An 18,280-nucleotide genomic window follows, 5' to 3' on the forward strand; every position below is an offset into this window, starting at 1 on the left:
TGGCTTTGACTGGAAACAGTTCTGGTGAATGTCTAAGTGCTAATTTATTGCCATAGAGTAAAGCTGCTTTAGACAAAACACACGGTTCTTCTAACTCAACTTACACAGGAAATACAGATACAGAAAAATACCTGCTGTGCAGTAAAACATAGACGTCTTCTAGCTCAGTACACACAGAATATAACTTGATTAAAAAGTGTTCTATGGTTTTAGATTACGCTTCTAAATATCGATTATACATATAGATTATGTTTAAGTAATACTGATTATTAGATTACGCTTTTAAATATCGATTATACATATAGATTATGTTTGTTAAGTAATATTGACTATTAGATTACTCTTCTAAATATCGATTATACATATAGATTATGTTTGTTAAGTAATATTGATTATTAGATTACTCTTCTAAATATCGATTATACATATAGATTATGTTTGTTAAGTAATATTGACTATTAGATTACGCTTCTACGTAATAATTCTAAATGTTGGTTATACATATTGATTGTACTTTATTAACATGTATTCTATATATTCTAATATATTCTATAGTGTGAGGCAAGGGTCCTAAACACTAAACCCCCTGTGCCCCCTAATTAGAACATTTTATCTGTTAATTCTGAGTATAATGTATTTCTTCTACTCGGGTTACAGGGAAAGCTAACTTGTTTACTTGTTTACTTGTTCAGTAATCAAGAGCGATTTTATTTAAATTTCTTTCAAAAGAATCCCAGTTAAATATTCACATACACCTTATTTTATATTCCATAAATCTCTGAAATAATTGCAAGCCAGTCTTCAACACTGGGGGTATGTTTCTGAAGCAAAATGATATTCATTTTGTTGAGATTTACTTTTTACATTTTTTTGTAGGTTATTTCATTCAGGTGATAAAATTAACATAATGAAGTATAATAAATAACTGTTCAACTGGGATCAACACTCACCATCAGAGCGTTCTTTTGGTGTTTTACACAAAAGTAAATTATAAATTGACCGACTTCCGGTTGAGATCCACTGGACCACATTACCCATAGGCGTGACAGTTGCTGCGCATGCGCAGAGTGACTGTTGTCTCTCGTGTGGAGGCGACGGGTGCTGCCCATGCGCGGAGTGACTGTTGTCTCTCGTGTCGAGAGGGGCGCGAGCAAGGCCTGAAATAAACATCAAAGGAAGTGAATTAACGCACGCGGGAGGCGAGCGGGACTCAGCGCGCGGGCTCGGTGGAGAGGAGAGCAGAAACACCACGGCGCTGAGATGGCGGAAGCAGCAGCGTCGCAGGCGTCCACACAAGCCCGACTGCAGCAAGGCCAGAGCGGGGGGTCGGCGGGCTCGGGCTCGGGCTCGGGCTCAGGCTCAGGCTCAGGCTCCGGCTCGGGCTCCGGCTCGGGCTCGGGCTCGGGAAGCAGCAGCGACCCGGCCCGGCCCGGTCTGAGCCAGCAGCAGTGGGCGAGTCAGAAAAAAGCGCAAGTCCGTGCTTTCCCTCGGGCTAAGAAGCTAGAGAAGCTCGGAGTGTTTTCGGCTTGCAAGGTAGCCGGGGCTAGCTATAGCCCCTTTTCCGTTGCTATGATAACCACTGCTTGCTAGCTGACTTAGCTAGCTGTTTAGCTCGCTTTATGTAGACAATGGGTTGAATGGCAGGTTCATAAACATAAACCTCTCACTCACGTGTGTGTTCATATCTAAATCTCTAAAAGTCTAAACCTCATCAACACTTTGGGTTAGTCAGGGATTATATTCTCCTTCTGTAGACCTCCATATAACCAACATTCAAATAATAACACTGTTATAACTCAAGCTTGTTAAGTTATTAAATGCATAAACCCAAAAAGCTGTGTAATAAACCATTTAAAGTTCTGTATGAAACTGTTTCACGCTTAGTGCTCCTGAAATCAAGACTGGTGTTTCAGAGCGTTGTTGTTGTTTTACCTGTAGATGGTATATCTAGGGGAAAAAAAAGTGTCTTTTTAATTTTGTAGCTCATTACTTACTTATCACTTACTTACTTTTTTTGATGACACGTTACTGTACTAGTCTTGTGTCCATCCAATGAAATGCTCTGTAGAGCAGATATGCCCCGCCCCTTTCCAGAGCTCTTGGCTCAAACGTATGACATAAGTGCGGAAACATGGGGCGTCTCGGTGTCTAGCGCAGCGTTTCCCAACCTTTTTTCAGTCATGGCACCCTTTTGAGAATGTAAAAAAAAAAAAAACCCAAAACATTTCTGGCACCCTACACTAACGCGAGACCGGGTTAGCTACATGAGGAAGAAGTTGATGGTCCAGAAGCATCTGGAGCTTTTCTTTTAAGAAATCTATCCATATTCTTTTGCAGTACACACGCATCGTCACACGCTAATTATTAGGATAAAACACACATACTGAAGTTTACATGCTGCTGACAGGTCAGCGAGGGGGCTCCGGGGGGAAGGGAATTATAAAATATATATATTATAATTTATTATTATTTTTATTATTATGCGTGTGTGTCTGTCTTATTATGTCTGTGTTATTATTTCAGACATCAGGTATTTATCATATATATTAAATATTTTCTACATATTTTAGCATTTTAGTAATGTTTGAAGGATTTTTACACGGCACCCCTGCTCCCCTCAAACGGCACCCCTGCCGCCCTCGAACGGCACCCCTGCCGCCCTCGAACGGCACCCCTGCCGCCCTCAAACGGCACCCCTGCTCCCCTCAAACGGCACCCCTGCCGCCCTCGAACGGCACCCCTGCCCCCCTCGAACGGCACCCCTGCCCCCCTCGAACGGCACCCCTGCCCCCCTCAAACGGCACCCCTGCCCCCCTCGAACGGCACCCCTGCCCCCCTCGAACGGCACCCCTGCACGTGTTTGCCACTTTGTATAACTGGGTGCTTTATTCTCTCTCTGAACTGTACTGTTCTCCTCCAGGCCAACGATTCCTGTAAGTGTAACGGCTGGAAGAACCCTCATCCTCCGACGGCCACCCGGATGGAGCTCCAGCAGCAGGCGGCTGATCTGAGCGAGGCCTGCCGCAGCTGTGGTCACGCCCTCGGTACGCTTTCCTCACATGTTTTTCACCCTGTCTCGTGTCACGAGGCGACATAGCCTTTTAATACTTTGAAGTCATTCGCATATCTTACCGTTGGCGTGTTTAGCGGAGCACGTGTCTCACCTGGAGAACGTCTCCGAGGACGAGATCAACAGGCTGCTCGGGATGGTGGTGGATGTAGAAAACCTCTTCATGTCTGTGCACAAGGAAGAAGACACCGACACCAAGCAGGTCTACTTCTATCTGTTTAAGGTGACCGCACACAGATCACGTTTCACACTCGCTAAACGGAACACGTACTCACACGCTAGAAATAGAAATCTAATCTGCCAAATGCACCACTAAATGTCACCGAACCGTGGAAAACGGGAACAGATCACACAGCTTGATAAAAATGTCGCACGAGAAAGCGGGACTGTAAACAAACATGTATCTTTTTTCTGTTTATCGCGGTCATGAGCACTCGCGACGTTGCGGAATCTGATTTTTAACGTGTGTAGAAAAGTGGGAGATCAGGGTTTGGATGCGTCTTTGTAACGATATGTGTATCCTTTTATTGCTAATAAAATATAGAAAGCAGACTGACAGCCAGCGTCTCACTGTGTGATTTGTGTTTGCTGATTTTGTTCCATTTTCTAACTGACTACGTTTACATGGACAGCAGTAATCTAATTATTGACCTTATTCTGAATAAGACAATATTGTGATTAAGGTGTTTACATGAGTCTCTTTTAGAATACTCCTTTCACGTACCTGTGTTACATGTTATAGAACATAGATCGATTAACGGCACACGTCATTACGTCACCGCGCCACGCCGTCCGACGTTCCTCCAGAATTTCACGTATCGACATACAGTCGGTCTTCGTTATGGGACCGAATACAGTTTTGGGTGTATTTATTAAAAATATTTAAATAGAACTGGCTTATTTATTTGTTTGTTTGTTTGTTTGTACACCGTGTAGATCATAAACAGTTGAAATCGTTTGAGGAATGTAAACGTTATTGTGCTTTTTATCCAGAAAAACTCCCACGTTTACTTGTATTTGTTTATGGTGCAGTCTTTCCCGGATCAATATGGCGGACACGTTGACGTGAAGGCTCGTAGTTTTTTCCTTACAAAGCGACATCGCCATCTGCTGGCCTGGCATGCGTAATACAGCGTTTTTAGTCGTTTCCGCGGATCCGTGTGAACGGGGATCGTTTTGACAACGTCGTCTTGTGTACGTGACACTTTTCAAAAACGCGAAGGAAGAACTTTTCCGTTTTTAGTACGTCACTGTCGCGTGAACGTGCCCTGAGATGCTATGTTTTACTTACATTACTGTGTGATTTGATCAGCAGGGTATTGTTGCTTTCTTTTTTCTTTCTTTTTTTTTTTTTCTTTTGATCTTTTACATTGCATTTAATTTTCATCAGTGTGTTTTCGACACTTGCTTTCAGCCAGGCTGAAAAGCGGTCACCGTCCGATCCCCAGGGTGTGGTTGTAATCAGGGAATGGCCTGAAAAGGGCTCATTGTTTTCTTAGTTCTCACACTTAATCTTCAGGCTTTTCAGAATTACTACTAAAACATGATAAAAGGGTTAAAGTCTTCCAGCCCACAGCAGCGTGTTTGCTCTGGTATAAGATCCAACTTTAGATGCGTTTTAAACTGATCCTGGAGGGACTGGCTTCTGATTGGCTTCTGCAGAAATATGCATGTGATGTGCTTTGTGTACATGTGACGTTCTTATTGGAACGGAGTTAAGCGTCGTGATTTTCACGATGGATGAAAATGATATTGTGTTTTGTGATGTGATGATATAATTGTGTTGGGGTTTTCTTTTGCCTCCTAGCTGTTGAGGAAGTGCATACTCCAAATGGGCAAGCCGGTAGTGGAGGGCTCACTGGGAAGTCCACCGTTCGAGAAACCTAACATAGAGCAGGTGAGTCTGAGTCCGAGTGTGAGATGTGTTCACCTTCATTATTCATTCTGTTTGAGAAATTTGCAACCTGAGTGTCTCTCTCTCTCTCTCTCTCTCTCTCTCTCTCTCTCGCGCGCGCGCTCTGTGTGCCTGTTTCTCTATCTCTCTCACTCACTCTCTCTCACTCTCTCTCTCTCTCTCTCTCTCTCTCTGTGTGTGCCTGTTTCTCTATCTCTCTCTCACTCACTCTCTCTCACTCTCTCTCTCTCTCTCTCTCTCTCTCTCTGTGTGTGCCTGTTTCTCTATCTCTCTCTCACTCACTCTCTCTCTCTCTCTCTGTGTGCCTGTTTCTCTATCTCTCTCACTCACTCTCTCTCTCTCTCTCTTTCTCTCTCTCTCTCTCTCTCTCCGTGTGCCTGTGTCTCTCTCTCTCTGTATGTCTGTTTCTCTCTCTCTCTCACTCTATCTCTCTCTCTCGCTCTGTGTGCCTGTTTCTCTATCTCACTCTCTCTCTCTCTGTCTCTCTCTCTCTCACTCTCTCTCTCACTCTATCTCTCTCTCTCGCTCTGTGTGCCTGTTTCTCTATCTCACTCTCTCTCTCTCTGTCTCTCTCTCTCTCACTCTCTCTCTCACTCTATCTCTCTCTCTCGCTCTGTGTGCCTGTTTCTCTATCTCTGTATGTCTCTCTCTGTCTCTCTCTCTCTCTCTCTCTTTCTCTCTCTCTCTGTGTGCCTGTGTCTCTCTCTCTGTCTCTCTCTCTGTCTCTCTCTCTCTCTCTCTCTGTGCCTGTGTCTCTCTCTCTGTCTCTCTCTTTCTTTCTCCATCTCTCTCTCTCTCTCTCTCTCTCTCTCTCTCGCTCTGTGTGCCTGTGTCTCTCTCTCTCTGTATGTCTCTCTCTCTCTCTCTCCCTCTCTCTCCCAGGGGGTGTTAAACTTTGTGCAGTATAAGTTCAGTCACTTGGCTCCTAAGGAGAGACAGACGATGTATGAGCTGAGTAAGATGTTTCTGTTGTGTCTGAATTACTGGAAGCTGGAAACGCCGTCTCAGTTCCGCCAACGCGCCCAGAAAGAGGACGCGTCTGCCTACAAAGTCGACTACACCAGGTGTGTGTATGTTTGTGTGCTGCTCCTTATTTCTCTTTTACCCAATATGACACTCTCTTCCACGTGCTTTCCGTTGGTTTTTACACACGTACGGTTACTGCACATTTATTCAATTTAGCTGAGGCTTTTTATCCAGAGCAACTTTCATGTGAGGCAGAAATCCTGTGGGAGAGGGGAGAGGTCCCTGGTTGCCAAAAGTTTAAGTACCCTTATGATCTAATGCGTATATCTCGTGCGTTTGTGTTTTGGTTCAGGTGGCTGTGCTACTGTCACGTGCCGCAGAGCAACGACAGTCTGCCTCGCTACGAGACGTGTCAGGTGTTCGGCCGCAGTCTGCTCAAATCCATCTTCACGGTCACCCGCAGGCAGCTGCTGGAGAAGTTCAGGGTAGAGAAAGACAAACTGCCCCCGGAGAAACGCACGCTTATTCTCACACACTTTCCCAAGTACGACACACGCACGCACACAGAGACAACGGAAAGATCTGTCAAACTGCACTTCAGTAAAACTCGAATGTCGAATGCATGTGTGTGTGTGTGTGTGTGTGTGTGTGTGTGTGTGTGTGTGTGCGCGCTAGGTTTCTTTCCATGCTGGAAGAAGAGATCTATGGTGAGAACTCTCCTATATGGGATGCTGAATTCACTATGCCAGCTAATGAGGGAGCGCAACTGGGGCCTCAGACTGGTTTGTATACATTTGTAGACATTGTGTGTGTGTTTGTAGTTGGGCTGTCAAATTTCTTCTTCTTTTTTTTTTTTTTTTTTTTTTTTTTTTAAAAAGAATTAACTTCAAACTCAATTTTTAAGCTGTAGTATTTCAATATTCAATATAAGATAGTAAAATATTAGCAGTAGCTCTACAACGCTCATTTTGTTTCATAAATTGTTGAAGGTGAAAATAAATGTGCTTTATTTAAAATGGTTTCAGGTCGATTTTAATTTAGTCACCCACAGTATTTATTTAGTGCTGGTGTCTGCATTCCTTCAACTCATAATGATCACGAGTGTTTATTGATGACATATACATTACAGCACAGAGAGATTCTGGTTTTCTTCGCATATCCCAGCATGTTAGGAAGTTGGGGTCTGCTGATGAGATGAGCAGAGAGGGTTAAGGGCCTTACTCAAGGGCCCAACAGTGGCAGCTTGGCAGCGCTGCCACTGATCAATAACCCAGAGCCTGGCAGTGCTGGGGCTTGAACTCCCGACCTTCCGATCAGTAACCCAGACCCTTAACTGTCAATCCAGCACTGCCCCTTAACTTATCTTAGAGAAAAGCCGATAGAGAACTCAAAATCTTCCCTCCGAGCACTCATCCTTAAAGACCAAAACATCCCATAATCGTCAGCATCCTAGCTAAAGCGGATTCTTGAAAGAGAAAATTTCAACGTCCTTTTTTTTTTTTTTTCCTGGATACCAGGAAATTTGGGGCTGTCTGGCAACGAGCAAGCAGACATTGCTGATAAAGCCTTGTACACTCTACGTGATTTCAAGTCCGATTTGCAAGTTGCCGAGTTTGCATACAAAAACCCTTTGAGGCACATGAGGAGTGTACTACACAACGACGCATCAAAGAGGCTCCGAGGCATCGCCGACGCCAGACAGATATTTGGCACGCTAAATATCTGGAGCTCCACATCCTGTTTTGTGAAAAGTGTCATCACTGGCAGTGTTGCGGCGATCAGCTACAGCCAATGAGAGAGCAAGGCATGCGGTGAGGCCACGGTGAGGAAGGGAAACCCACGAAACCTATGGCAGAAAGATAGACGTGAGAAGCTGTATAGCTTTTTAACATTCAAAGAAGACGACGACGACGACGCAGCAAGAGAGAAGATGGCAACGAGAAAAGTGTGGACACAAGCCGTGGAGCAACGTTTCATTGAACTTTGGCAGGAGCACGAATGCCTGTATGATGTCCGTCTTCAAATAACCAGCCCCTGTTTAGCGCGTGGTTTTCGCGTCATATATCTGTATCAGCGTGTGTTTTCGTAACAAAACGTAGTTTGGACAGCAGATAGAGGGGTCGGGTGACTGAGTCGTTGTCAGGTCGTGTAGTGTGTGACCCCCTGTCGCAGAGCAATCTCGACTTCAAGACTCCCGTGTACAAGACAGCATGTCGTGTAGTGTGACCTAGCCTTCAGGAAGCCCTCACATTGAGAATTACAGATTGTCAAATCAGATCTTAAAGGGATAATAAACTGGAACAGGACCGGCGCATCAGTTCATAACAAACTACACGAACACAACCCTGTTATAAACGAAAAGACAATTCCTTAACTTCCCCTTGGAATCCAGACACGATCAGATCATATACACAAGATGCTGTATCAGACACTCAAGACTTAGACGTGCTTTCCTACTGAGCGGTGAAGAACCTCCGACGTGATTACCCGTAAAACAAGAATGACTGTTAAACATATACTAATGGACTGTCCTTCTCTTAACAATACCAGACTACGCTTTTACTCAGAAAATACGTATTTAGTAGTCTTCCAAAATGTCTCACCAGGAGTTCTTACTGAACATTAAAGCGCACCTATTATGGTTTTGAAACGTGCCTCATTTTGTGTTAAAGGTCTCATACATAGATTTACGTTCATCCAAGGTCCAAAAACACTTTAACCTGCTCATAATATAAATTGCAGCATTACCTTTTTTCCTCCCAGTGTCACAAACGACTCGTTCAATGATCCGTCCTAAAGGATTCGTTCTAAACTCCTCCTTTCAGAGAGCATACTCTGCTCTGATTGGTCAGACATCCAAGTCTATTTTGATGGGTCTACTGCTGTCAGCATGTTTCAAAAAGGAAACACCCACTACTATAACGAGTTTCACGTCCGTCTGTCAGCGAGCAGCCGATGCAGACAAGACGCGGGGCTTTTTGTTACCAAATTACATAGATTAGTACAGGAAGTAAAGTCTGGCGTCACCGACGACTCGATTCAGCTGTTCAGAATCGATGCCTTCTTTTGGGAGTCTTTGATTTTTTTTTTTATTTTGTAGATGTTTTTACATTCACAAACAGCTACGTATATAACACACTACATGAAAGGTAATATTTGGAAAACCATAATAGGTGCACTTTAACGTGAAGGACCTCGTGTAGATGCTGTTGTTGATACTGCTGTAATGTTGCTGTAAGATTTTATTGTTGTAATGCTGAAAGAATTACTATAATGCCCTGCTTTACCTACCTTGATTTTGCCATGAAAATAGCCACTGATGCCTGCATGGCCTTAAAAGAGCAATCAATAATGAAATAAATGTTTGTGACAGTTAGGGTATGACATATATGGGTGTTTGTAGTGCACTAAATAATAAAAAGTCATTAAAGATTCAGCCATAGGAAGAAAAGAAAAAAGAGACTTTAATAATGATCTTGTAGAAATGATTAATTACAAAGATTTGTAGTGTGAGTTTGTTTGTATGGTTCTCTTCAGTGTTGAGTCCGGTGGCGGTTTCTGGTTCTCCTCTGCGTAAAGGCGCCGGTGGCCCTGCTCTGGACACGGCGTCCTCCGAACCCGTCACAGGTACAGAGGACATCAATAAATAATCTAATAATCTTCAGCGCACAGTATTATCTTTCCCGATTACTCTATTAATGACATCACTTACTGTTCTGATTTCCTGATGCAAACTAATATAAGTCTTTCTCTCTCTCTCTCTCGCTCTCTCTCGCTCTCTCGCACGCAGGAGAGAAGAGGAAGTTACCAGAAGCGCTGACACTGGAGGATGCTAAGCGGATCAGGGTGATGGGCGATATCCCTATGGAACTAGTCAACGAGGTCATGATGACCATCACTGACCCTGCTGCCATGCTGGGTCCAGAGGTCAGTAGCTCCTCTGTCTGGTAATCGCACAATACTGACCACACACACACACACACACACACACACAACTCTGAGCTCTGTCCGTTACAGCAGTGACGTATTGCAAATTCTCTAAGGCGCGTTCTATTGATTTGCAACAGGTTTTGGAACGTATGTTTTTCAGAGAACGGATCGAACGTCATCGCTTCACGTCGTTAGCTGTGTAGAGCACGTCGGTCCACGTCTGCTCTACCACTACCACACCAATTATAAAAGGATGGATTATAAGAGGGTTGATGAGGTTTTGTTTGTGTTTTTTTTCGTTCTGTTCCCCAGACAAGTCTCCTGTCGGCGAATGCGGCGCGTGATGAGACGGCGCGTCTGGAGGAGAGGAGAGGCATTATAGAGTTCCATGTGATCGGTAACTCGCTCTCTCAGAAGTCCAACAAGAAAATCCTCATGTGGCTGGTGGGCCTGCAGAACGTCTTCTCCCATCAGCTGCCCCGCATGCCCAAAGAGTACATAACACGCCTCGTCTTCGACCCGTGAGTCTTTTTAGTTCATCTTTGTCTTCAACTTCAACATGGATGATTTGTTTTATCGTGACCTGCGACCTGACGAACACTTCACTTTGTCTTGTCCACATGAAAATCCATCTACGTGAAAAATGACCTTTTTTAAATTTTTTTTGTTACGGAAATCAAAACCGACCTCCATCCTTTTTTTCTTATGTGATTTAACATGTTTGTAATTTCAGTTTATCATCACACCCCCACGTGCGGATCAGAATTATGAGACGCTCCTCAATCCACCACTCTGGCAGTAAATGTACTGCAAATGGAGATTTTGGATAAGACACAAGTGTAACATTTTAAGCAGTAGTTCTCCCTCCTCCTCCGTCCATACATATCAATCCTTGCTGTGGTCAGCATGCACAGGGAGACAGACAGGGAGACAGACAGGGAGACAGACAGGGAGACAGACAGGGAGACAGACAGGGAGACAGACAGGGAGACAGACAGGGAGACAGACAGACCCGACCCAAAATTTGTTTCCTCTATGGTTGCATAGAAAAACATAAACACAACACCACCGTACATATTAACCATCATAAACAGGCATAGAGCATGTGTGTAGAGCAGAGAAGGGAACAAAAAGAAAACATGAGGATTATACAACAAATGCCCGAGCATGAGATGGCATCACAGTGGCTGATTACCTATGTGTTTAACGCTCGTATAGCCATAGGAACAAAACTCCTACCATAGCTGGCCTGAAGGAAGGGGGTTGAAATATTGATAATGTGGGTGATCTGGATCATTAAAAATTTTATGTGCCTTCCGGAGCGTATATGAAATGACACAGTCCGATAATTTAGGTGTGGGACCTTTTTTTTTTTTTTTGGCCCTCTACGACCCCCCGCCCCCCCGCTCCCATTCAGTATGATGTTCTTAACATTATTCTAGAGTCCTACTTGACATTCGTTAACAAGTTACTAAAACCGTGATCACCAAAGTGCAATGAAATTCTTACTGGCATGTCTTTCCTAAAGACTACACGCAACGAAGCAAATGAAGTCACATTCAGATAGATTGTGTTTTCATGGATGGAGATATTTTTAAAACCACCATTTGAGGCATAAAAACGACGTTTTTATAGGGAAATATGCCTATACGTGCGAACAGGCGCCGAGACTACACGAGTCGGCCGTTAATAGATCTACCTCTACAGTCGCTTAGTAGCCAATCGGTATCCTTAAATATGAATATAAACGGTCGTAGCATTTTACACCAGCTACTGCAATCATTTGCACAGAGATGCATATTTTCATCACGTAGAGTTAGTTTTTGTCACGTCTCATGGCTTTTTTGCCATTTCATCCGTTATATTGTGTAGTAAACAGCCGTAACAGAAGCACACACGAGCTTTATTTATGCTGTGTTCTTAATATTGACGGCCCACGTAAACAACGTGAACGTTTCCAAACAAAAGCGAGTGTTCATCCCTAACTAACACCTTTGACATCTTTGTTTGTATTCGATGGCAGGAAACACAAGACTCTGGCTCTGATTAAAGACGGCCGTGTGATCGGTGGGATTTGCTTCCGGATGTTTCCCACTCAGGGATTCACGGAGATCGTTTTCTGTGCTGTTACTTCAAACGAGCAAGTGAAGGTATGGAAACGTGCACCCAGCAATTCTGAACACGCTGGAGTTGATGTACACACCCAATAATGTGTGTGTTTGTGTGTGTTTCAGGGTTATGGCACTCACCTGATGAATCACCTGAAAGAGTATCACATCAAGCATGGCATTCTTTACTTCCTGACCTACGCCGACGAGTACGCCATCGGTTACTTCAAAAAACAGGTCTCTCTCTCTCGCTCTCTCTCAAACAGATTTGCATGAACTAGTAAACCCGCTCTCATAAACCTGTTCTCATGCCTCTGTTTGTTAATGTAATACCATTTGAGTTTCTCCATCTAACATGTAAACCATAGGGCTTCTCCAAAGACATCAAAGTGCCAAAGAGTCGCTACCTCGGCTACATCAAAGACTACGAAGGGGCCACCCTGATGGAATGTGAGCTCAATCCCAGAATCCCCTACACGGAGCTGTCGCACATCATCAAAAGGCAGAAAGAGGTGAGTCACACAGATCAGCCAGCGTACGTGTGAGAGACAGGAAACGTGCTCCTGTGGCATCTGAGATGGCTCACCTGGCATGCCTCCATTTCATTGGATCAAAAAGAATTTCACAGTTGGCTGCTCAGTTTTTTGGGGTTTTTTTTTTTGGTGATGTTCAGCACAACAAAAGAAAAACGAACAGAGGTCTAGACTTCTAGACTTGCACCTGTAATCTGTTGAACTGTCTGTCCATCCGAAATCCAAAGCTTTTTTTTTTTGACTGCATATTGAACCACATGGATGCAGTGCCTGAGCACCGTGTGTGCGCGTGTGTTACAGATCATCAAGAAGCTGATTGAGAGGAAGCAGAGCCAAATCCGGAAGGTGTACCCCGGCCTCACCTGCTTCAAAGAGGGAGTCCGACAGATACCTGTGGAGAGCATTCCAGGCATTAGTGAGTGTTCCTGTGTGTGTGTGTGTGTGTGTGTGTGTGTGTGTGTATACAGTTAGGGAAATAATATTGAACGTGTCAACATTTTTTTTCAGCAAATAACATTTCCAATGAGGTTATTCACATGAAATTTTCACCAGACATCAGTATTAACTCAAGGAATCCGGAAATATAAAGAATTCACAACATTAAAGCCCATAAATAAAGTTCTGTGTAATAAAGTGGAAAAAAGTATTGAACACGCTAAGAAAAAGCAGTTCTCTAAGGCGAGGAACCAGCTGAAATCCGTCAGTAATTACACCCCCTATCTGTGTAAATTAATATCAGCGGGGTTAGGAAATCGATGGGCTATAAAAAGGCTTTTCGTTACCAAGGTGCCACACAAGAAACATCTCATGATGGGTAAAAGCAAAGATTCTCCCAAGACCTTCGCAACCTTACTGTCGTAAAACATAGTGATGGAATCGGATACAGACGTATTTCAAAACCTCCGAATCCTCCAGTAGGCAACATTGGGGCCGTTATCCAAATATGTATATATCGATGCCACAGTCATCCAAAAGAGAAAAACAAATCACTTCCTGTGATGAGTGACGAGCGCCCCCTAGTGTCCTGAGGTATCGCTTGAAATAGCATCATGTGTGTACACAATTGCATAACATTTAATACAAGTCCACTGAATGTTAATATCACCCAGTTCATATCATGATTCTGGTTTAAGCCTTTTCCCTATGTTTCTCATTATTCAGGAGAAACAGGATGGAAACCCAGCACCAAAGAGAAAAAGTAAGTGACATCGTAATCATTGAGCCGTGTTGCCTATCGTCCCATTTATTATAATCTTTTGCCTTTTTAATCCACAGTAAAGAACTGAAGGATCCTGACCTTCTGTACAACATACTGAAAAACCTTCTGGCGCAGATTAAAGTAAGAACTATCCCCACACGATCCCATGTTCCTTAAAGCTCTGCTGGACAGCGCCTTTTCTCCTGGCTTACGTTTACATGACAAATTTCATTTCTCACTGCTTCTCAGCCTGGATTAAAGTGACGTACAAGGCTGAGATTCTTCCTGTCTGTGAGAAAGCTTACGTACGTGAATGTTTGATGTGATCAAAGATTTGTATAGGCTTATCGCGAAAATGTGTAATGTGTTCACCGGCTTAAAAACAATTTTGGGGAAAGAACAAGGAGTAAAATCACTTAATCATCAGCCGTTGTGATTGGACTAGATGGCTGGTTAGAATAAGAAGCAGCACTTCAGACAGATTCTCTTCCTCAGCATTTAGAAAAATGTTTAAAATGTCACAGAAAATATGACCTCATAAGTGAAGCATGTACATGTAAACACGTTCTGTACTCTCTCTCTCTGTGTGTGTGTGTGTGTGTGTGTGTGTGTGTGTGTGTGTGTGTGTGTGGGGTACAGACACACCCAGACGCTTGGCCTTTCATGGAACCGGTGAAGAAGTCTGAAGCTCCAGACTATTACGAAATCATCAGATTCCCTATTGGTCAGTTTGTCCTCTTGTCCATACTAATGTATATAACGCATCCCAGTTTTGACTTTGATCGGGATTAAGACCGAGTATGTTCACACTGTTCATAAATACCGTACCTCAGTGCACAGTATAACCAAGTATTAAATTATGCACACAGCTGTAAAAATGTCAAATAAAAGATACCAGAAACGTTACCAGAAATGTATCGTCACCCTCTGACATTCATCGCACTGAGTTTAAAACAAATTTGAAGGTACTATTTTCTATTTCTTATCTTACTTGTTTTGTATTTTGTTTTTTGTAAAAAAAAAAAAAAAAAAAAAAAAGGTTAATGGACACATGCAGTGGCTCTGATTAAACCTAATTGCATGCTCCGATATTCTCTTCAAATAAGCCGTTTAGATCTCCTGGAGCAATTTTTTAAAGTGAAATAGGTTAGCCTCCGCGCACCTCTGGGGTTGGGGGTTTGAATCCTGCCAGAGGCACTTGCATGTTCTCACCGTGCTTCAGGGGGTTTCTTTCGGGTGCTCTGGTTTCCTCCCCAGTCCAAAGACCGATTGCCATTTCCACATCGTCTGTACTGAACGTGTGTGTGATTGTGCCCTGCGATGGGTTGCGACTTTATTCAGGTATTCAGCTGTCCGACTCCAATAAAAAGCCAAGATTGTTATTGTGCATATTTAAATAATTAAATGACATTTGAATAGTTGTTTGTAGGGGGTCTGTGAAATTTGTAACAACTTTAAAAAGAGGTCCTTGGCTGGAAAAGGTGCGAGAACCCCCTGGGCCTTAGAAATAATGCAACATTAACAAGTCGTTACCCTGTTTAAGTAAAGATTAGAAAGATATTTAGCATATTTTCCACACAGGAAAACTCGGCAGTCTTTGTGCAACCCTAACAACCAGGTGTCCGATCTGTCCGTTAGACCTGAAGACCATGACGGAGCGTCTGAAGAACCGCTACTACGTGACCAAGAAGTTGTTCATCGCCGACCTGCAGCGAGTGATCACCAACTGCAGGGAGTACAACCCACCTGACAGCGAGTACTGCAAGTGCGCCAACACGCTCGAGAAGTTCTTCTACTTCAAACTGAAAGAGAGCGGCCTCATCGAAAAGTGACCCGGGGGGGGGGCGGGGTTTAAAGGGACACGACGTGTACGGCAGACATGACCGAAAAACTCCCACTCATGTAAAGACATACAAGATGGAACAATCTGAGTTGTCTGTGTGTTTGTGTGAAGCGGCGAGAGTTCACTGGGCATTAGAGAAAGCAAGGAAGGTAAAAGGGGTTTGGTTTAGCATTAATTCAGCAGCGGAGTAAGTGTTTTGGACATTATTATTCTTTCTATTTGGTGTGTGTGTGTGTGTGTGTATATATATATATATATATATATATATGCACACATACTAAGAGAACATTCATATCCAATACTCCATCATAGCATTTTATATCCCAGTGCTGTTGAATGCTCAATTCTGATTGGTCAGAAGGTATTTGAATTTTCTACATCAGCAGCTCTGACAGTGGTGTGAGGAGATGTTTATTTAGCATATTTGGAAGGAGTCACCAGTGTCAGCCAGAGGTAGAGCTGTAACTTCTATGTTTTGAGACGTGGTAGAGTTCAGGACGGACGACTCTGCGCTTTCCAGTTTCTGTATAACATGACAGGCTGCACTTTATTTTGACATTTTTTGGGGATCTTATTAACTTCAAGAGAGTGGGGGTGGGAAGACAGCTGCTATTATAGAGCTAACTTGTTTCTTGGACGTTCCACAATATTACACATAACTACAAATGGATAAAAAAAAAATTTTTTTTAAAGTACATGTTCCGTAATGAATAGAGAATTCCTGAGGAATAAAACACTTTGCGATGCATGGTTATTGGAAAATAATCAACGCTTCGAGTGGTAACAGTAATTCCGTGTCACTCTGGCCCACATCACATCACACCACCCCATCGATATTGATTATTTTTCTTCAACAGCATGTCCAGAACTGTTTTATTCCTTACATAGTGTATGTTTACTGCCTACTGATTAAGCTTTCACAACAGTTTTCCTCTCTAAACGATTAGAAAAATGCCGTGTTAATCTGCGTAGATGCTACGGATCCAGAGTGCGCTCAGTAGACGGTCACACTGACTGCTCATTCTCGCCATACTTGGTGTACACCGAGCCGAAAATGCTCCACTGGACCCTGGAGTCTCTGGTTGCATATCTGGTTGTGTAAAGTGGTGTGATTAACAGCACGTACTGCTCCTGGAGGAGTCGAGGATGGTTCTCAGTCTCAGTGATGTGTTCTAGTATGTATTCATCATCTTCATGTTTTGGATTCTTATCAAATCAGGGTTTGTTTTTTTTTTTGTTTTTTTTTTTCTTTCTTTGAATTTCCATATGTGCAATTCCTCCAGTGAATCCATGTGGAAACCTCACTTAGGGCTCCTTGCCCATGTCATCGAACTACTGTAGTTCTTGTCTGGACTGTAAGATCATGGCTACCGGCTGTGTACTACAGGCGTGCATCGATTTCATTTGTAATATCAGAGCTCTGAGTCTCGGCTAATCTTCTCCGCCGTTCTGATGTAATTGAGCTAACTCGAGAAAAAAAATAAAAATAAATCACAGGCGTGATCGCAGCATGCTTTACAACAGTTTGTGCTCGGTGTTTATGTGCAACATCACGACCTAAAATGTCAGTTTATCAGATACTAATATATTAATGCTCGGCATCAGATCGGCGCGTCCTGGGTTTCTAAGTATAAGCCATATTTATCACAATATTTCTTCAGTGCTTTTGAGAGATCATGATGTCATGCAAATCTCCATTGTAATAACGTGAGCTGATTTAAAAAAAAAAAAATTTTTACACAGTATCTGTGCCAGGTATCTGAATTTTCATTTCTAAGCTCATTATGTTTTACGCATCATTTCGATATAAGGGGAAAACGTTCACAAAAAAGCTTCCCGATGCGAGTGTAGACTTTTCTGGGCACTGTGTCTGTAACCTGGAGTACTTTCATGAAAGTGTTTGTTGAATGGTTGGTTATAACAGATTAATACACACCTCACGTACCTGTCTGTGACTATTCCCGATGTTGCATGATCTCAGCAACGTTACTCTTTGCATTAAAGAATTAAGCTTATGACGTTACCTGGCGAATTTTGTTCTGAGGAGTTTTGCGCAGTGATGTTGAAATTATAAGTGGGTGGTTCTTCACTCTTATTGTTTTTTTTTTTTTGTTCTCTCTCTCCATATATTGGTTACATACTTGAATCAGACTTGGTGTAATGCAGTGTTCATATCAGGCTGTTTTTTTTGTTTTGTTTTGTTTTGTTTTTTCTACACATCCTGTGTAATGATAAAGTGTAAAAAAAAAAAAAAGTAAAAAAAATCGGGGAAGTTCATGGCTTTGGTTAAATTTCGGTGCATTTCTTTGTACTGTAATTCTGTTTATAATAAAAAATAAACCTTTTTATAATTTACCTTTTTCGGTTATTAAAATGTTTCCTATTGTTATAACTGCTGTAAATGTGTTGTGTCGTATTAAAATGCGAGGCGTATCAAGTACAAGGCTAAACATGTTACTTTGGTACATCCTATTAGTTTTTTTTAATCATGTGTTTTCATTTCGTTTCAGCTGCTCGACACAGTTCGTGGAATCCCTCCGGTTTCCGTTTCCTTACTGTCACTTGACTGCATGAAGGGCTCCTCAAGGGCATCTCCGACATCCTGTTGGGCCTTTATGTAGTAGTGTTGTGGTGGTGTTGTTTTTTTAAATCATCCCTATGTGAAACATTTCTGGGCTCTGCTTCATTTCATCTTCTTTCCTTAGTGATCTGTGTTT

The 18,280-nt window shown here is 42.8% G+C and overlaps 1 protein-coding gene across 1 annotated transcript; it reads left to right on the top strand.

The window, feature by feature from the left end:
* The first annotated feature begins 1,070 nt into the window (after positions 1–1,070).
* Positions 1,071–17,918, top strand: kat2a (K(lysine) acetyltransferase 2A). The gene is made up of 18 exons (XM_017491718.3): positions 1,071–1,533; positions 2,921–3,044; positions 3,148–3,293; positions 4,878–4,967; positions 5,868–6,049; positions 6,304–6,495; positions 6,627–6,733; positions 9,489–9,578; positions 9,742–9,878; positions 10,194–10,402; positions 11,905–12,031; positions 12,116–12,226; positions 12,358–12,501; positions 12,823–12,937; positions 13,684–13,720; positions 13,798–13,861; positions 14,360–14,444; positions 15,359–17,918. The coding sequence occupies exons 1-18, from the start codon at positions 1,261–1,263 to the stop codon at positions 15,550–15,552; spliced, it is 2,427 nt and encodes an 808-aa protein (XP_017347207.1). The 5' UTR covers positions 1,071–1,260; the 3' UTR covers positions 15,553–17,918.
* The last annotated feature ends 362 nt before the right edge of the window (positions 17,919–18,280 follow it).

This window comes from Ictalurus punctatus, chromosome 2, assembly GCF_001660625.3.
Source record: "Ictalurus punctatus breed USDA103 chromosome 2, Coco_2.0, whole genome shotgun sequence".
Taxonomy (NCBI): domain Eukaryota; kingdom Metazoa; phylum Chordata; class Actinopteri; order Siluriformes; family Ictaluridae; genus Ictalurus; species Ictalurus punctatus.

Bases quoted from the DNA above. Each gene is read 5' to 3' on its own strand.
- kat2a (XM_017491718.3), top strand. From the start codon at position 1,261: ATGGCGGAAGCAGCAGCGTCGCAGGCGTCCACACAAGCCCGACTGCAG. The intron at 3,045-3,147 runs GTACGCTTTCCT...TGGCGTGTTTAG, and splicing joins CAGCTGTGGTCACGCCCTCG to CGGAGCACGTGTCTCACCTG. The intron at 9,579-9,741 runs GTACAGAGGACA...TCTCGCACGCAG, and splicing joins GTCCTCCGAACCCGTCACAG to GAGAGAAGAGGAAGTTACCA.